The sequence below is a fragment of the Nilaparvata lugens genome, chromosome X (genome assembly GCF_014356525.2).
Source record: "Nilaparvata lugens isolate BPH chromosome X, ASM1435652v1, whole genome shotgun sequence".
NCBI lineage: Eukaryota > Metazoa > Arthropoda > Insecta > Hemiptera > Delphacidae > Nilaparvata > Nilaparvata lugens.
The window spans coordinates 90344010-90360391 of record NC_052518.1 but is presented as its reverse complement, the minus strand read 5'-3'; the positions used below and the strand labels follow the sequence as shown (position 1 = coordinate 90360391).

The 16382-nt window shown below is 35.6% G+C and overlaps 2 protein-coding genes across 14 annotated transcripts in view; one reads left to right on the top strand and one right to left on the bottom strand.

Annotated features, from left to right (window-relative positions):
- Positions 1-579: 579 nt before the first annotated feature.
- LOC120354818 overlaps positions 580-16382 on the top strand; it is a 76490-nt gene continuing 60687 nt past the window's right edge. For 8 of the 13 annotated variants that reach the window (XR_005573216.1, XR_005573213.1, XR_005573210.1 and 5 more), the window contains exon 1: positions 3861-7691. The gene's annotated coding sequence lies outside the window, so the exon portion shown is untranslated. Of the gene's footprint in view, positions 805-1105; positions 1953-3860; positions 7692-16382 lie in introns of those variants that run through there. The other 5 variants (XR_005573217.1, XR_005573220.1, XM_039442651.1 and 2 more) reach the window with 5 other exon arrangements.
- Positions 13163-15564, bottom strand: LOC111061929 (polyketide synthase HetM-like). Its single transcript, XM_039442648.1, has one exon. The coding sequence runs from the start codon at positions 15545-15547 to the stop codon at positions 14072-14074; it is 1476 nt and encodes a 491-aa protein (XP_039298582.1). The 5' UTR covers positions 15548-15564; the 3' UTR covers positions 13163-14071.

Below are 16382 nucleotides of genomic sequence, written 5' to 3'. Positions count from 1 at the left end.
GTTTTCTGAAAAACGACCATTGACTGGACTACATTGTAATGTGGACCTCACTATAGTGAGGTCCACATTATTATGACAGTATTTGATCAACTTTGGTATTGCTATCGTTGTCTATCATTCAACAAAGTCGGTGGTACTATCCTTTTCTAGGTCCACAGCAATGCCAATTATGTTTATGACAATATAGAAATATAATTAATTAATACAGAGAATTGGCATTGCTATTCTTCTATCTTTATATACTGCCATTATAAAATAAACCTCACTATATATATCCCAATCACTGCAATCCATATGGTAGCCTACAGTTGTTTTCCACAAATCCTTATCAGTGAGAAGTCAGTGGTATTCAAGTTTTATAGGTATATTAATAATAACATTGGTAATATCAATTTTGTCCAAATACTTTTTCAACCAGAGCCATTGATAATGCATTTGCTTTTGATAATGCTTAATCATTCATAAATAATGATGAGAAAATACATAAATTGGAATGACATAATTTGAATTATGGTCAATCCAAGATGGCTAGTGCGGGAAAAAAGTGGCGACAGAGTGTACCAATGCGATATCCTATTGTTTCGTCTCCACGTCCACGATCCTCCATGGTCTGTTCAATTGTCTGTTTTGTTTTTGTTGGTTCTAATCTAAACTTACTTCTGTTTCCAAGTTTCCGTTGAATTCAGTTAGCCATTATAGCTTTATAGCCAAATAGCCATAGCCTTTGCTAGTGAAAATTCCATTTATTTTGTAAAATTGTATCGCTTTCCTGTTTTGAAGTTGTGGTTGGCTCAATATAGAGAGGTACGTCAAGCGATTATTGTTCTTATAATATAATTGTAATATACCAATGAATTAAAATAATATTGAGATTTAGGCTAAACTGTCCTAATATTTCATCTACATCTACCTTACTTGATTGAAAACATTTGTTTTAACCCCCAAGTGTCATTGCAAATGATTTCAAAATAATTGGTAGGTCTATAATTATTAATGTTTTTTAAAGTCTCATTTTATTGTGAAATATTCAGATAGTATTAATAGTTCACCCCCATCACAAAATCATTACAAATTCCTGACTACGCTACCGTACTAAGTTATGAAATGCCAATTCTAAAAAAAGTTTTCTCACAAAACTTTGTACAGCATGTGGTTAGGCTATATCTACATTGAATCATCATATTCTTATTCTCTTGTATCAGATATTTTAAATTCATATTCGAAACTCACACTACCTATCTAAGAACTTATTATGACCAATAAAACCTAACGTGCAAGGGTAGCATAGGTCTATTTCATTACACACTGAAATAGTATTTAGATTTCATTAAGCTAGTTACTAGAGATCACTTACTTAGACAGTTAGACTACCTCTGGTGACGCCCTTTAGCGTATTTAGATTAAGTCTAGTTTAAATTAGTTTTAAGTCTAGCGGTAGTTGTAGTGGTGAAGCCGGCAGCTGCTGCGGCCTAGCGGATAAGTTAGTATTTAGATTATTCTATCGCATAATCGTCAGTTGAGGTTGTCGGTTTGGATCGGATGGTGAAAAAACAGGATCGTTGCTGTTTTTTTCGATTGTTGCCGTTGAAATTCAATTTTACATGTTCGTCGTTGTGTTAAAATTATTATCAATATATTAGCTGTCCCAAGTTGGGGAAAAGTACAGTTTTTCCTTGTTATTTGTGAATATATAAATTGAAATATTCAACTAGTGCGATCGGACTTTGAATTGTACAGCAGTGTAAAGTAATAGTCAATATAGTAAAGTTATCTTCCAAGCAATTTTCGGACTGAGCAGTAATTAAATTGATGCCAGAATTAACATACATCGGATAGGGGTAGCAGATGTACAAGAGAGGCCAACACCTTTTCCCGACTCCATCTTGTCCTGCCACAAACCTAATTCCAATTCCTGGATTAAGTATTTAGTATTTGAAGAAAACTATGTGCTGGTGAGTAACCAAATAAGTCACTTCTGGTATAAATTTAATGCTGAAAATATTACTTACTACATTCAATCTATTAATTATTGCCCTCGTTATTCTAGCATATTATCATTCAATATTTTGCTCTTTAATTTTATCGACAGTCCTCTGCTCTTCCTGTTGGACCGGATATGAACCCAATTTGTTTCAAATTTGTATTTTTTTCATGCTAGAATTATTTTGCGTTACAATTCTAAGTCCGTATTGTACAATTATTTTCTTGTTAGAGAAAGCTGCATGTCAGCGATTGTCGACTTCTTTCATTGAGCATAGTTGCTAGCCTTGCGTTCAAGCAATGCTTATCGCATTATCGCAATACAATGGACTTCTTTGTTTCAGATAAGTTATCTGTTTTGTCCAGTTGTAATAATAACTTGTTCATCGAATCGTTTTCTATTCTATTGAAAAATTAAATTGAATTACAATGGAAACTGCTTCTGATGAGCCGAAGCTGGCTTCGCCAACTGAGGTATCATTGCAAATAAATAAAGCAAAATTAACTCAGCTATTTTCAAGAGTTCAAAGATGTTATGATTTAGTTAAGTATGTAGGAACTAATAAAAAAGTTGCTAGTCAATTCCTCACATTGCATAGATTGATTCCAAATACTGTTATTGAATATGAAAAAACTGAACTTCTTATCAATGAATTCGAATTAAGTTTGAATGATCAATTCAATCCAGCATTCAATGACAGTTACTTGGTTATGGTAGCGAAAATATATGAAACAGCTGAACTTCTTCAAAAAATTAATTCAGTGCCTACTGTCAAAGTGCAATCGGCACCGACAACCTCACCTACTACTGTGTCAAATGAATTACTATTACCGAAAATTTAGTTAGCAAAATTTAGTGGTCGTCAGTCCGAATGGGCTGTCTTTTATGAGTTATTCAAAAATCTCGTTCATGAAAATAAAGCATTGTCTGACCAACAAAAAATTCAATATTTAACATCAAAACTTACAGGTGAAGCATCCAATATTTGTAGGCATCTCCCTATCGTAGCTGCAAACTATAGTTTTATTTGGAATGCTTTAGTTAATCGCTATAATAATCCAAGAGCTCAGTTGGAAACCTATTTCGATGAGATTTTTCAATTCAAAGGGCTTAAAGTAGAAAGCAGAGAAGGTTTGACTTCGGTATTAGACCGATTTTGTAACTCTGTTACTGCTGTAAAAAGATTGAAAAATAATGGGCTTGACAATGCTATATTCTTACATTTTGGTTTGAGAATTCTTGATACTGTAACTCGTAGAGAATTTGAATCATCTCATAGAGATAAAGAGGAGCCCACTTATAAAGACTTTGTAAGTTTCATTGAAAAACAAGTTTGATCATTTTCGATTGATAAAAATAAGGGTGATAGTTTTCATAGTGGAAAAGCGTTAAAGGGCTCATCAAACTCTAAGAATTTCCCAATTCAGTCAGGAGATAAAATTCCTAGTGATAGTCGGGGAAAATCTCATTGTATAAGCTGTAAGGGGAGTAAACATAAGTTGACAGATTGTGAGTCATTTTTGAAACTCTTGCCATGGAATAGATTTCGTCTCATAAAAGAGAAGTCTTATTGTCTAAAATGTTTAGTGGGAGGTCACTCAGCTCGTGAGTGTAAAAGCAATGCTTCCTGTACTCAATGCAAAAATTCACATCATACGTTGTTGCATTTCGATTTCAAAAATCAATCTGAAGAGAGTGGTGTTAGTTGTTGTAGTACTAAATTGGTAAACAATGAGTCTGAAAATGATAAAACTATTGTTTTATTGTCTACTGCTATCGTTCTGATCAGAAATAAGAGAGGGCAAGAATGTCCCCTGCGATTTCTTATCGACTCTGGTAGTGAGAAGAATTTTGTAACATCTCGTGCATGTTGTCAGCTAGGCTTGTATATTAAACCTGTCTATTCAACTGTCACTGGGTTTGGCGGTCAATCAAGTAAGGTTCAAGGTCGAGCGTCGTTCACAATTCGTTCTCACGCTGACACTACATTTTCGTTTGCTGTTGATGCATTGGTAGTTGAAAAAATACTTGACAGATTACCATCTCGTGAAGTTGATGTAAGTTGTCCTACTTGAAATCATTGAAATTGGTGGATGATAAATTTTTCATCCCTGGAAAATTGGATGGTATTTTGGGTGCCAAATTCTTTCCCAATCTTATCAATAATTACCAATCTCATCAAGAGGTAGGTTCAGTCAAATTAGTTGACAGTAAACTGGTTTTATTGTTATGGGTCGAGCCCCAGTTTTGAACTCGTCACAAAATAAGCAATTCAATAATTGTTTGCTCGTCTCTAGTCCACCTTTTAATGACCTAGTACAGAGGTTTTGGGAGGTTGAAGATTGTCCTAAATCGGGGAATGATCTTAGACCTGCCGAGTTGGATTGTGAAAATAAATTATGATGCAAGCGCTAAAACTACAACTGGTTTGTCATTGAATTCGATTCTCCATGCTGGTCAGAAGTTACAGACAAACATTTTCGTGTTGCTATTGAATTTTTGTCTTTTTGCAATAAATTGGAGTGACAGGTGATTTGAAACAGATGTATCGTCAAATATTTGTGAGTGAATCTTGTCATGAATTTCAGCAGGTGTTATGGAGATTTTCGGTAGACGATCCTGTTGAAACCTATGAAATAAATTGTGTCATATTTGGTATCACTTCCTCTCCGTACTTGGCTTTGAGAACTATCCATGAGTTGGTTGAGAGGGAAAGCGATAATTTTCCGGAAGCTAAAGCTCGCATTCCTATTCCTACAGATATGTTCATGGACAATTTGGTAACGTCTGTCCCTTCTGTAAGTGACACGAAAAAATTGTGTAGTCAGGCCAAAGAGCTGTTTAAAGCTGGTGGATTTGAATTGACTAAGTTTGCGTCGAATTCGGAGGAGCTGATGACATGTCTCAATGATAGTGAAAGGTCCTTGTTGTCCAAAGAATTCAATATCGAAAATTCATTAGCCATATTAGGTATAGAGTGGCAACCATTTTCCGATTCGTTTCGTTTTTTCGTCTCACAGGGTCACTCTATTGCCACAAAACAGAATATATTATCCGCTGTGGTGCGAATCTATGATCCTCTAGGACTAGTGGCTCCTCTCACATTGTTTTTGAAATGTCTTATAAAAGAATTATGGCATATTGGTTCAGATTAGGATGAAAAACCGCCTGATTCTATTTCATCTCAGTGGGAGATATGTCAAACAGAATTTCAATCTTTGTTGAATTTGTCCATTCCTTGTCACTTAGGAGTATTTGTTGGTTCCAAGATTACATTAATTTGTTTTTGCGATGCAAGTCAGTCTGGCTATGGAGCTGTGATCTATTTGAAATCACAGGAAGAAAAATCCCGCCGATTGTTTATTGCGTGGTCTTAAACCAATGGATCTCATTAATCACGAGACATGGTGGACAGGACCCCACTGGTTGACTATGGAGGAAAATCACTGGCCTGTAAAATTTGAAATTGAAGAAATAGAGTGTCCACCTGAAATGAAATCTTCAAATGTTGTCACGGTTGTTCAATCTGAAAGTGTTTCAGATAATGTAATATATAATTTGATTGAGAAATGCTCTGACTATCAACGTTTGCTTCGTATCATGATACTAGTATTGAAGGCAGTGCAAATATTGCCAAAAGCAGGTGAACTGGAATTCGATGCAGCGGAGAGATATTTGTGTAGAGTCGTACAGAGAATTCATTTTTCACATGAGCTCGTTCAACTAAAAAAGGGTAAAGATTGTGCCCCCAAATTTCAGCATTTGTCACCATTTATAGACAAGGAGTTAATTCGAGTTGGTGGTTGTTTGCCGAACTCAGACATGGATTTTGACAGCTGTCACCCTATTGTCTTGCCTAAGAGTGATCCTTTCATCACCCTTCTTGTCGATCATTATCATCAAAAAAATTGTCATGCTGGTCCTCGTCTATTAATGTCGTTAATAAGACAGAGGTTCTGGATATTTTCTGCTTGTGTGGTCATTCAGAGTCGTATTCAAAAATGCAATAGGTGTTTCCGATGTCGGCCTAGCGTAACACCTCCCAAAATGGGTGATTTGCCTGCATGCAGGGTACTCCAGAGTAAACCGTTTGGACAGTGTGGTGTTGATTACAGTGGGCCTGTACGCATCACAATGGCTCAATGCAGAAATCCACTCATCCTCAAAGCATACATTTGTCTATTTGTTTGTATGTCAACAAAGGCTGTGCACATAGAATTGGTTTCTGACTTATCTACACTGATGTTTCTTTCAGCATTTCGCCTATTTTTATCTCGACACGGACCTTGCCGTGTAATTTATTCCGATAATGGTACAAATTTTGTTGGTGTGCATGCACAGCTGGTACAGTTAGCGAAATTATTGGATTCGTTGGAATTTCAAAATACAATTACTAATGAGCTGGCTGATTATCAAGTGGATTGGAAATTCATTCCCGCTGCTTCCCCAAATTTCGGTGGAATTTGGGAGGCCAACATAAAATCGGTCAAGTCGCATTTGATAAAAGTGATTGGCGATCAACTATTGACCTATGAGGAGATGAATACTGTGTTGGTTCAAGTGGAGGCGGTGTTGAACTCTCGGCCGTTGTGCCCTTTGAGTGAGGATCCGAACGAACCTCTCACATTAACTCCGGCTCATTTTTTGTAGCTGACACTGTTGACGGCTTTTCCAATGAAGGATGTGACCGATATTCCCGTCAATCGTCTCACTCATTACGAACTCATCGACCAGCTTGTTCAATCGTTTTGGAATAGGTGGAGAAAGGAGTATCTCCATGAATTACAAGTACGTGGAAAGTGGTCCAAGTCATCACCTCCTCTCACTGTTGGAACGGTTGTGATAGTGGATCAGCCTAATCTACCCCCATTGAAGTGGCCTCTAGGAATCATTGAGGAAGTGTTTCCTGGAGCCGATGGTGTCATATGTGTGGCAGTAGTACGTTTAGCTACTGGTCATTTCAAACGTCCTGCCACCAAATTGTTTCCATTGCCCACACAATAATTCTTAGGATAAGAATTATTGTTCGTTTTGTTGTGTTAGCATTTTTTCTTTTGTTGTCTTAATTTTCTTTCGGTTTGTTTTGTTTTGTCTAGTTTTGGCCAAAGTTGTGGCTGAAAACTACGGTTCAGGGTGGCGGGAATGGTGACGCCCTTTAGCGTATTTAGATTAAGTCTAGTTTAAATTAGTTTTAAGTCTAGCGGTAGTTGTAATGGCGAGGCCGGCAGCTGCTGTGCCCTAGCAGATAAGTTAGTATTTAGATTATTCTATCGCATAATCATCAGTTGAGGTTGTCGGTTCGGTTCAGGATTGTTGCTGTTTTTTTCGATTGTTGCCGTTGAAATTCAATTTTACATGTTCGTCGTTGTGTTAGAATTATTATCAATATATTAACTGTCCCAAGTTGGGGAAAAGTACAGTTTTTCCTTGTTATTTGTGAATATATAAATTGAAATATTCAACTAGTGCGATCGGACTTTGAATTGTACAGCAGTTTAAAGTAATAGTCAATATAGTAAAGTTATCTTCCAAGCAATTTTCGGACTGAGCAGTAATTAAATTGATGCCAGAATTAACATACATCAGATAGGGGTAGCAGATGTACAAGAGAGGCCAACACCTTTTCCCGACTCCGTCTTCTTCTGCCACAAACCTAATTCCAATTCCTGGATTAAGTTGGTATTTAGTATTTGAAGAAAACTATGTGCTGGTGAGTAACCAAATAAGTCACTTCTGGTATAAATTTAATGCTGAGAATATTACTTACTACATTCAATCTATTAATTATTGCCCTCGTTATTCTAGCATATTATCATTCAATATTTTGCTCTTTAAATTTATCGACAGTCCTCTGCTCTCGCTTGTAATTTGGGCTATCCAACCTCTTTTAACTTATTTTCGGGAATCTATGATCTGGCATTACTAATATTTTTGTTAGAAACTAAACGTTCAAAGAATTTAAAATTGTCCAGTGTTCTATCAGTTTCCAGGCGTACGGTAGGCTATAGTGCCCGATTTAGAACGAATAATCTATATTAGGCCTATATTAAAGCTGCATCTATCTATCCATATTATATTGAAGCTGCAAATGAAAAAAAAATCATAGCCAACACAGCTTTTTGTCTGGAAAAACCTTCCTTAAAATCAGTACTAAGAGGGCACACTGGAGGCTACAGGAAAACCTCCAAATCTGGAAATTTCATCCCCTGGGACCCCCCAAAACTTTTCGACATATTTAAATCAACTTCATACAAAAAATACTATGAAAGCTATTTTCTCAGCTGCCGGAGATCCATGAATAAATGTCCATAAATAACGGCGCTATTTATTAAATATTAAGATTCTACTGTACACCTCTGAAATTTCGTATTTTAGTTCCGCCACTTCCCACTATGACAGATTCAGCACTGGAGAGAGTTCGTTTGGAGGAGTAAAGACATATTGGAAGTCTAGAAGTGTCTCCCCCACCAATTGACCATTGCTACAAGTGAGCAACAAAAAGGAGGGAGAAAGAAATGACAAAAACCTCTGTCTCCATTCATGATTTCTGGTTCTGGAACAATGAGTCACGTTCCAACCAAGACACGACAAAGTATATTTGGCTACTACGTTATTGAATGCTAGAAAAGGGACAAAGCTATTCTCATGAGTGCTGCTCGTATCTTGAAATGCAACATTCCAACCTATTTCACACCAATTTGAACAAAATCATTGCTAGATTCTCTATTATATCAGTAGGCCTATAACTGTTATACAGTATGTATAAATCTGTTATACAAAAATAATTATTTATATTGATGACTCTTGGCCTTGTAAATGAGCAAGTAACGAAAAATCTTTCATAACAGGCATTTGTAAATTTAAAAATAAGCTAAGTTCTTGTCAGGTTCTGAATTGAAAAAAAAACAAATTCAAATTCAAATAAAATTTATTTCCCTAAAATAATACATTGAAAAAATTATTAGTTTTGTAATCTACAATCAATTGTACAATTCAAGTCAAATCTAAATCGAATTTTTAGCATTATAGCAATATACATAGGCTACAGTTTACAATAAATCAAACTTGCATTAACAATAAATCAATAATAAATAAATATACAAATAAAATGAAATACACTATACTGTTACTAGAACTACTATTACACTAGAAACTGAAGCTACTATTATACCCTACAACTTCAAATTTATAAATATCAGAAGAAAACTTTTCTTTGTGAGTTTTCTCAAACACAAAATGTGTGCGAGAAGTACAAACTCATTACTTGTTTTAAAATGGAAAAATTAATCTAAAAAAGTATTATTAATAATAAAAAAATAATATAAAAGAAGTAATTGAAAATATATTTCTATGTATTTTAAATATATATTTCAGCGGAAGTTGAGACAGATAAGACGATAAAATATTTTGGTCTTCAAACAATATTACGTGAATTTTGAGAAATAATAAGCCTAACTTCTTCTTGTTCTCCTTCTTCTTGTTCTCCTTCTTCACCTTCTCCTCTTTCTTCTCCTATTCCTCCTTCTTCACCTTCTCCTCCTTCTTTTTAATCTTTTTCTCATTCCTCCTTCACCTTCTCCTCCTTCTTTTCCCCTTATTCTTCTTCTCCCTCTTTTCCATCCACTTCTCCTCACTCTTTCCGTTCTAAATCTTCTCATTCTCCTCCTCGCTCTCACTCGTTTCTTTCTCTTTTTCTCTCTGCACAAATGCCCTTACCGGTGCAATGAACAATGAAAAATGAAGCTTTATTACTCAAATTACAAATGGAGATATATTGATTGTTATGGTTCTTGATGAAGGAAATTATGGATGTGTATCAAATATTAGCTTACCTTTTGGAAGCCCAGTATTGAATTAACGCTGTTCCTCTTCGTTTAAGCGGTTTCGCGCTAAGTTTCAATCTGCGTCCACTTTTGTGTCTAAAGCGTCAGCTACTTTGATGAGGCTTTGGCGTTTCGTCCATTTTTTATGATAAATAATTTGGTCGCATGCACTTCAACATTTTTATAACATTTCACGTAATTCGAAGTCAATAGGAATAGAATAGAAAAAGTATTATTCACTAACAAGGATTGTCTAGAATAAACAAGGCAAAACGTTTCTATAAATGAAAACCCATAGTAACTTATCACAAATGACTGGATGAACTGTCACTGTCACGTTTCAACGAACTAATAAGTCACACATGGCATGGATATGGCAAAAGCTAGCTGGAATTGAGAGACAGAGAGAGTGTAACAGACTTCTCATCTATTCCCCTCCCATTCCCACTCTTTCTTGTGGTCATTCATTCAATTCATTCATTGATACACTGCTGGGCAGTCTTAGTATGTAAGTAGTAGGTGGTGGGGGTTATGTTTCAACAGTAGAGCTCTCTGGAGAATAACCCTCAAACTAGGTTGGCAATGTAACGGTTCATTTTTGGTTCAAATTTGCAATTTAACGACTCAGTTTATTGCAAAACTATTAGGAATTTGAACAAAATTCAAACGGATTTAGATTTGTGTTGTTATTCTAAAGGTCACTGTATTTTCAAATTCGTTTCTCGATGCTTCTTTTCCAAAATAGCAAATTCATGTTTAAATAGCTAAAATAAGAAAAACTTGAAGAAATAATGAAATTATGAAAAGCATATGCTCTCTGTAAAAGCATATAGTTGAGTCCTACGAACTTTCAAGGAAATAGTTCAATCCATTCTTGAGGTATGAGTGTAAGCAATATGCTTACTTTTCAGCTTGTTAGGTGGGTGTGCAGTAGAATCTTAACCTACATTGTCCTCATGGGACATGATTTTGTTGTTCGGAAATAGCCGACTGCTTCTGCCCACTCTTGAATCAATTAGGCTACATGTTTACAAACTGAAACTAGCCCGTTGGGCTCACCAGTCATTAATAATTATTAACCCATTATTGTTAGGGTTATAATATAATTGCGCGTAGCTCACTTCTTGCTTTTAACCAATATTTTCACTTGCAGTCCCATAATATTTTCAAGTCCCATAATTCCAGGAAAATTAACACTTGGCACAGAGATGTTGTGGAATTTCTCCATATTAAGGTGACTCAGCCTGAACACTGATGATGGTGCCAAGTGCATCAAAACTAGTTTGGACTCAAATAAATTATGTGGAATTGACAATATCCTTTCATTTCACCTTAATTCCAGGAAAAGTTGGAATAACAATGGAGTATCTCTTAGAAACAATAAACATCAATGAAAGCACTAAAACTGGATTGAATCTTGCAAAATAGCTGTGAATAGCGGTTGATGGTATAGTGTACTGTTGCAGTATGTATGTGCTATCTGATGTCAGAGACGCAAAACGTGCTTTCCGGGGCATGAACAGCTTCAAAACATTATAACTGACAGCTATATGAAGTTTCAAGACAATAGGGCTGAATTTTAAATAACTAGAACAAAAAAGATACAGGCGCAGAGCTCACCTGTAGACCAACGCATTATTAACAATAAAATTAATTATAATCACCTTCAATGTGTTACAATAATGCCAACAATTATCTCTCTTGTGCGTGTTTAATGGGAGGGGTGTGTATGTGATATGAAGATAACTCTTTAGGCAGCCGAGACCGACGAATTAACGTGTCAATTGTTGGCAATCTGTAGTACTTATAATAAAAGTAATAATTCTTATTTTCTATTCTCTAATTGTATAGCACACTATATAGCACATGCTAGTTTCCATACAATTCAGAAATAGTAAATTTTGATTTAAGTAGTAAAACCATGAAGATGTGAGTAGGCTACACTGATATAAATATACAGTAGAATGATTTGATAGCATGCCAATTGAATGAATATTATTGTATTAAAAGATGGGTTGAATTTTGATGTAAAAGTTAATATTACTATGGTTGAATTAGTTTGCTCACACATAAATTATTTACTCGAAAACTAAAGAGAAACCGGTGTAAACCAAACATAGGCCTCTGTAGGCCACATGTTCTCTTTTTTCATGTTAATTTAATCTATAACAAAATTCATTTTTGAATCTCGTTCTGCAATGTTGAAAATAATTGTTTGTTTCACATTAGGTACTGATAAGAAAGTTTTATGACATGGATGTAACAAAAAATGCTCCAGAGCATTGTGGTACAAGGCATAAAAAAGACTGAAGAATAATTTAATTGAAGAGGATAGTACAAGAACAGATACTAGCAGAGTGTTTTCTTCAAAAGTTGGCAATATATCTGTGGATAGCTGTACAGTCATAGTCCTAATTGTAGTAGTACAGGATATAGTTGGTATGATAATGATGATTTGTTAATGAAAAACTCAATTTAGAAACGTAGGAAACCGACCTATATCCATGCCAGGTACAAGTATTGATGTTGGAGAAATATTACTTTCAATCCAAATTCTGATACTGAAAGTGGAAGCCCTGAATATTATGTAAGTTCACTTGAAAATGAAATCCCCAGGACTTGTAAAACTCTTGTACCTAACAATTGTAAATAAAACTAAAATTTTACAATTATGTATGAAGAAGATAAGTAATTTTCTCTAGACTTATTTAATAATAAACTCTCTTCTTGGTCTGTAAAGGAAAATGTAAGTCATGAATCTGTGAACAAATTTTGAAAATATTGAAAAGTGTTCCAAATTTAATATTGAGTCTATTTCAGTATATTTAGTGTATGAAATGATAATTTGGAATAAATTTAGTACATCGTGTATGAAACGTCTGTTTGTTATAATACCTTCCATTCTTGATGTTCTGTTTCGATTTGTATGATATATAACCACTTTTGGTTTTGATTCATCTTATAATATTTTGTACATTTGAATCACACTTACTGCTGGCGAAGAAGTTTCACTTATACCAGTAGTGCCTTTTTATTATGTCTATAAGTACTGATTGTATATTGTTATGGCAAATAAAATCTTATCTTATCTTATCTTAAACAGTATGCCTGATTATGCTCGCACTTGTCCATCTCGCTACAGTTTGTCCATTAATGAATAGAGAATATATTCATTTATTCAGGTATTGTGAATAGATTGAAAAACTCTCTAGAATCTATTAGTGACCTGTATTCTGGATTGTCACAAAGCATTTTCTGATCAAGTATTAGTATTTAATCGAGAATATTTTCCAATACAATTGATTTGTGCACAATTTAAAAAAAATTTACTTAACTTTATTAATCGAGAATGGTTAGAGGATTATAGAGTTCAATCATAAAGGAATATGTCAACAGACTAATAGAAATATTAGTGAGTGATTTACTATACTCTATGTTAGAAAATTATGTCATGAAAAATCAAACATGTCTGAAACTCCAACAGATTCTACCACTACTTCTACAAAATTGTAATCAATAATTTGTAATAAACTAAGACAACCAAATTAGAATAAGAAGTCATTGGAAATACTATAGCAAATAATAAAATATGCATTAATAATATTGTAACAATAAATAACTGATAAAAAAAGTGAAATCAAGAAAAGTTTCGAATTGTATCAGTATAAGTTACTACAACAGTTTTGTTGAGTTTATTTCAACTACAATACTAATTTTGATATTTTTATTTAGAAAATAAGATATGATATTACGATTTTAAGTATGTTATATTGTAATAATCCCTTGCAACATCATGATAACTGCATCAAGAATTAATTTACTATGGAATATTGAGCAGGTAACATATTTCAACAAATTTTACCTCTACTTCTACAATACTCAAGTCTACACACAATTTGTGATTCACATCAATCAAAACAAACAATATAATTGAAAATATTTAAAGGCCTACCCATGTAACAATCAGAAAATTAATCATTCCAATAGAAAAATAGAAAAACTATGAAAAAATCTAATGCTATTATTCGATGACAAGATTATTGGTTCCTACAAAAAGGAGTACCTACTTCACTTTGGATATAAGACTAATATTATGATAATAGATCCTTGGTGGAAATCACTAGTATAGTATTGTTATGAATAATGTGCCAATAGAAGTGAAATATTGAGTACTTTATTGAGTACCTGTTGATTACTTCAATAAAATGGCATAATGAAAATGGCTGCTTGAGGGCAGATACCACTGCATTAGCCACATCTGATGGGTTCAGAGTCTCCACACTACTAGAAAAATCAAATTTTCCATCAAAACTTTGACAGCATCTGATGTGATATTGACAATGCGGCCACTTTTCCTCTCAGCCATGCCTCCAACAACAGCTGCCAGACAATTGAGCGATCCCTTGCCATTCACATCTTCCATCTTGCACCACTTGACAACGTCGCAGTTCTTCATCACCTGATAATACATGCAGTTCCCATTGTCCACTAGAATTTCAACTGGACCCCAGCACCTTTCAAACATTTTGACTGCATATTTCACCTCAATTGTGCTAGTAACATCAACCTTCTTAGCGAGCACTTGGGTAGCTCCAGCCTGCTCGAATTTTTCTTTCAAATTGTCCAACTTCTCCAAATTTGTATCAAACATTGTGACCTTGGCATTGCACAGAGCCAGCTTCTCAGCAATGGCGGCTCCAATATCTGAGGAAGCTTCACTCACCAAAACTATCTTACCGCTCAGATCTGTGTCAATCTCTGCACTTGCTTCTGACTTATTGGGACTATTAGCGGCCACAGGAATGCATCCCAATTGGTGGAGATGGTCAAGGTATTTGCTATAGAGCTCAGCATCGGCTACCGGGTATGTCACCTTTCTCTTTTCAATGAAACAATTCAGTCTCTCTCTTTTCAATTCAGCCAGATTGGTGAAGTAATTTTCATTCTTGGCCAGGGATTGAAGTAGATGTGACAGAGGTTTCAAGTCTTTGTTGGCATGCACTTGTTTGGCCCAGTCGTTGTAAGGCAGTGATTTCAAATTGTAGCCTCTTCTCTCCATTAGTTTCCACAATTCCTCACATGGAAGCTGGTCATCATCTACAAAATGGAAGATTTCCCCCATTATGTTATTCAGATCCAAATACATCTCCACAAACATTTCTTGCACAAAATCAATTGGTGTCATTTCAATCTTCCATTTGATGTCAGGCACTGCCCCAGTTCTGATGACACCCTGGATCATGTACAGAGTGAAATCTGACGGATTACAACTGGCTCTCTTAGTACTGCCTGATAGATTGCCAAATCTGTAAACAACACATGGCAATCCAGATTTAGCAGCGAGCAACACAAGTTGCTCGGCCAGCCATTTAGTTTGGCCGTAACCACTTTGAAGACGATCCACATGTGCAAACATGTCACTGTCCTCACCGCAACCCAACATACCATCGGCAAATACTGCTTTTGAACTTATGTAGTGTATAGGCTTGACTTTGTTGTGTAGAGCAAACTGAATGATATTTTTGGTGGCCTTCACATTATCTTTGTAGAGCGAGTGAAAAAGAAATATCAGATTGACTTCAGCTGACGCATGAATTATAAAGTCAATTTCTGGTGCAAGGAGATTGTAGGCATCATCTGAGAGGCCCAGATTCAGCAGAGATATGTCACCATCAATAGCAATAATTCTCTTCATAAGAGTTTCATCGACTTCAGGCAATCCAAAACGTTTCTGAGCTTCCATTGCTGGGCATGTTGGACTCTTCCAAACAATGCAGTATATGAGACATGAGGTTTGTTGAGCAGTTCACTGATCAAGTGTGATCCAAGAAATCCTGTTCCACCAGTTATTAGAATATTTCCAAAATTTCAATTATTTTTCTTCAATTCCAATGATTCCCTGAAGGCTCTCAGTTTGGAATCAAGGTCTGAGGAGTAAGACATCTGAATGGAGTCCAACTCTTCAACCAACTTGATAATCTCACTGCTTCCATTTCCCAGCACAAATTTTGCCTGACTCTGTACAGTTGGGTACAAGAATATTGAGCTGGTGTCCAGTTGAGCTGGTATCCATTATAGAGCTGGTGTCCACCCCTCAGTGGTGTCGCAATGACCATGTATGTGCAGGGTGCGGTCGCTGAGCAGGAATCCCCAGTCGCCGATCCTGTACAGTCTCTGCCCCACACACGCACTCACATTCGCCAGTCGCTCTATCAAGTGTGTCGCATTCAGGCCAGTGTTGGTTCAAGTCCAGTGTTGGACTGCCTATGTAGATCTCTCCAGGCTCTCCAATAGCTTTGATGTTTTGGTGTTCATCCATGATGACAGCATGAACCTTTGGAAGCAATTTACCCACGGGACAATATTTTCCCGCCTTTCCTGTTGCCACTGATAGCGAAATATCAGAAATGGCCACATCAAGACACTCGGAAATTCTGTAGAGGTTGAGCAGTTGTATCCATGGCAACAAGTGTTTTGTTGTAACCACTTCTCCATGCAACCAGATTCGCCTGACAGATTTAAGCTTTTCTTTCAAATCAATAATGTCTTAGAGTTCCAAAACACCTTGCAGCAATGAA

Excerpts from the sequence above, each read along its gene's own strand:
- LOC111061929 (XM_039442648.1), bottom strand. The coding sequence starts at position 15,547 with ATGGAAGCTCAGAAACGTTTTGGATTGCCTGAAGTCGATGAAACTCTT.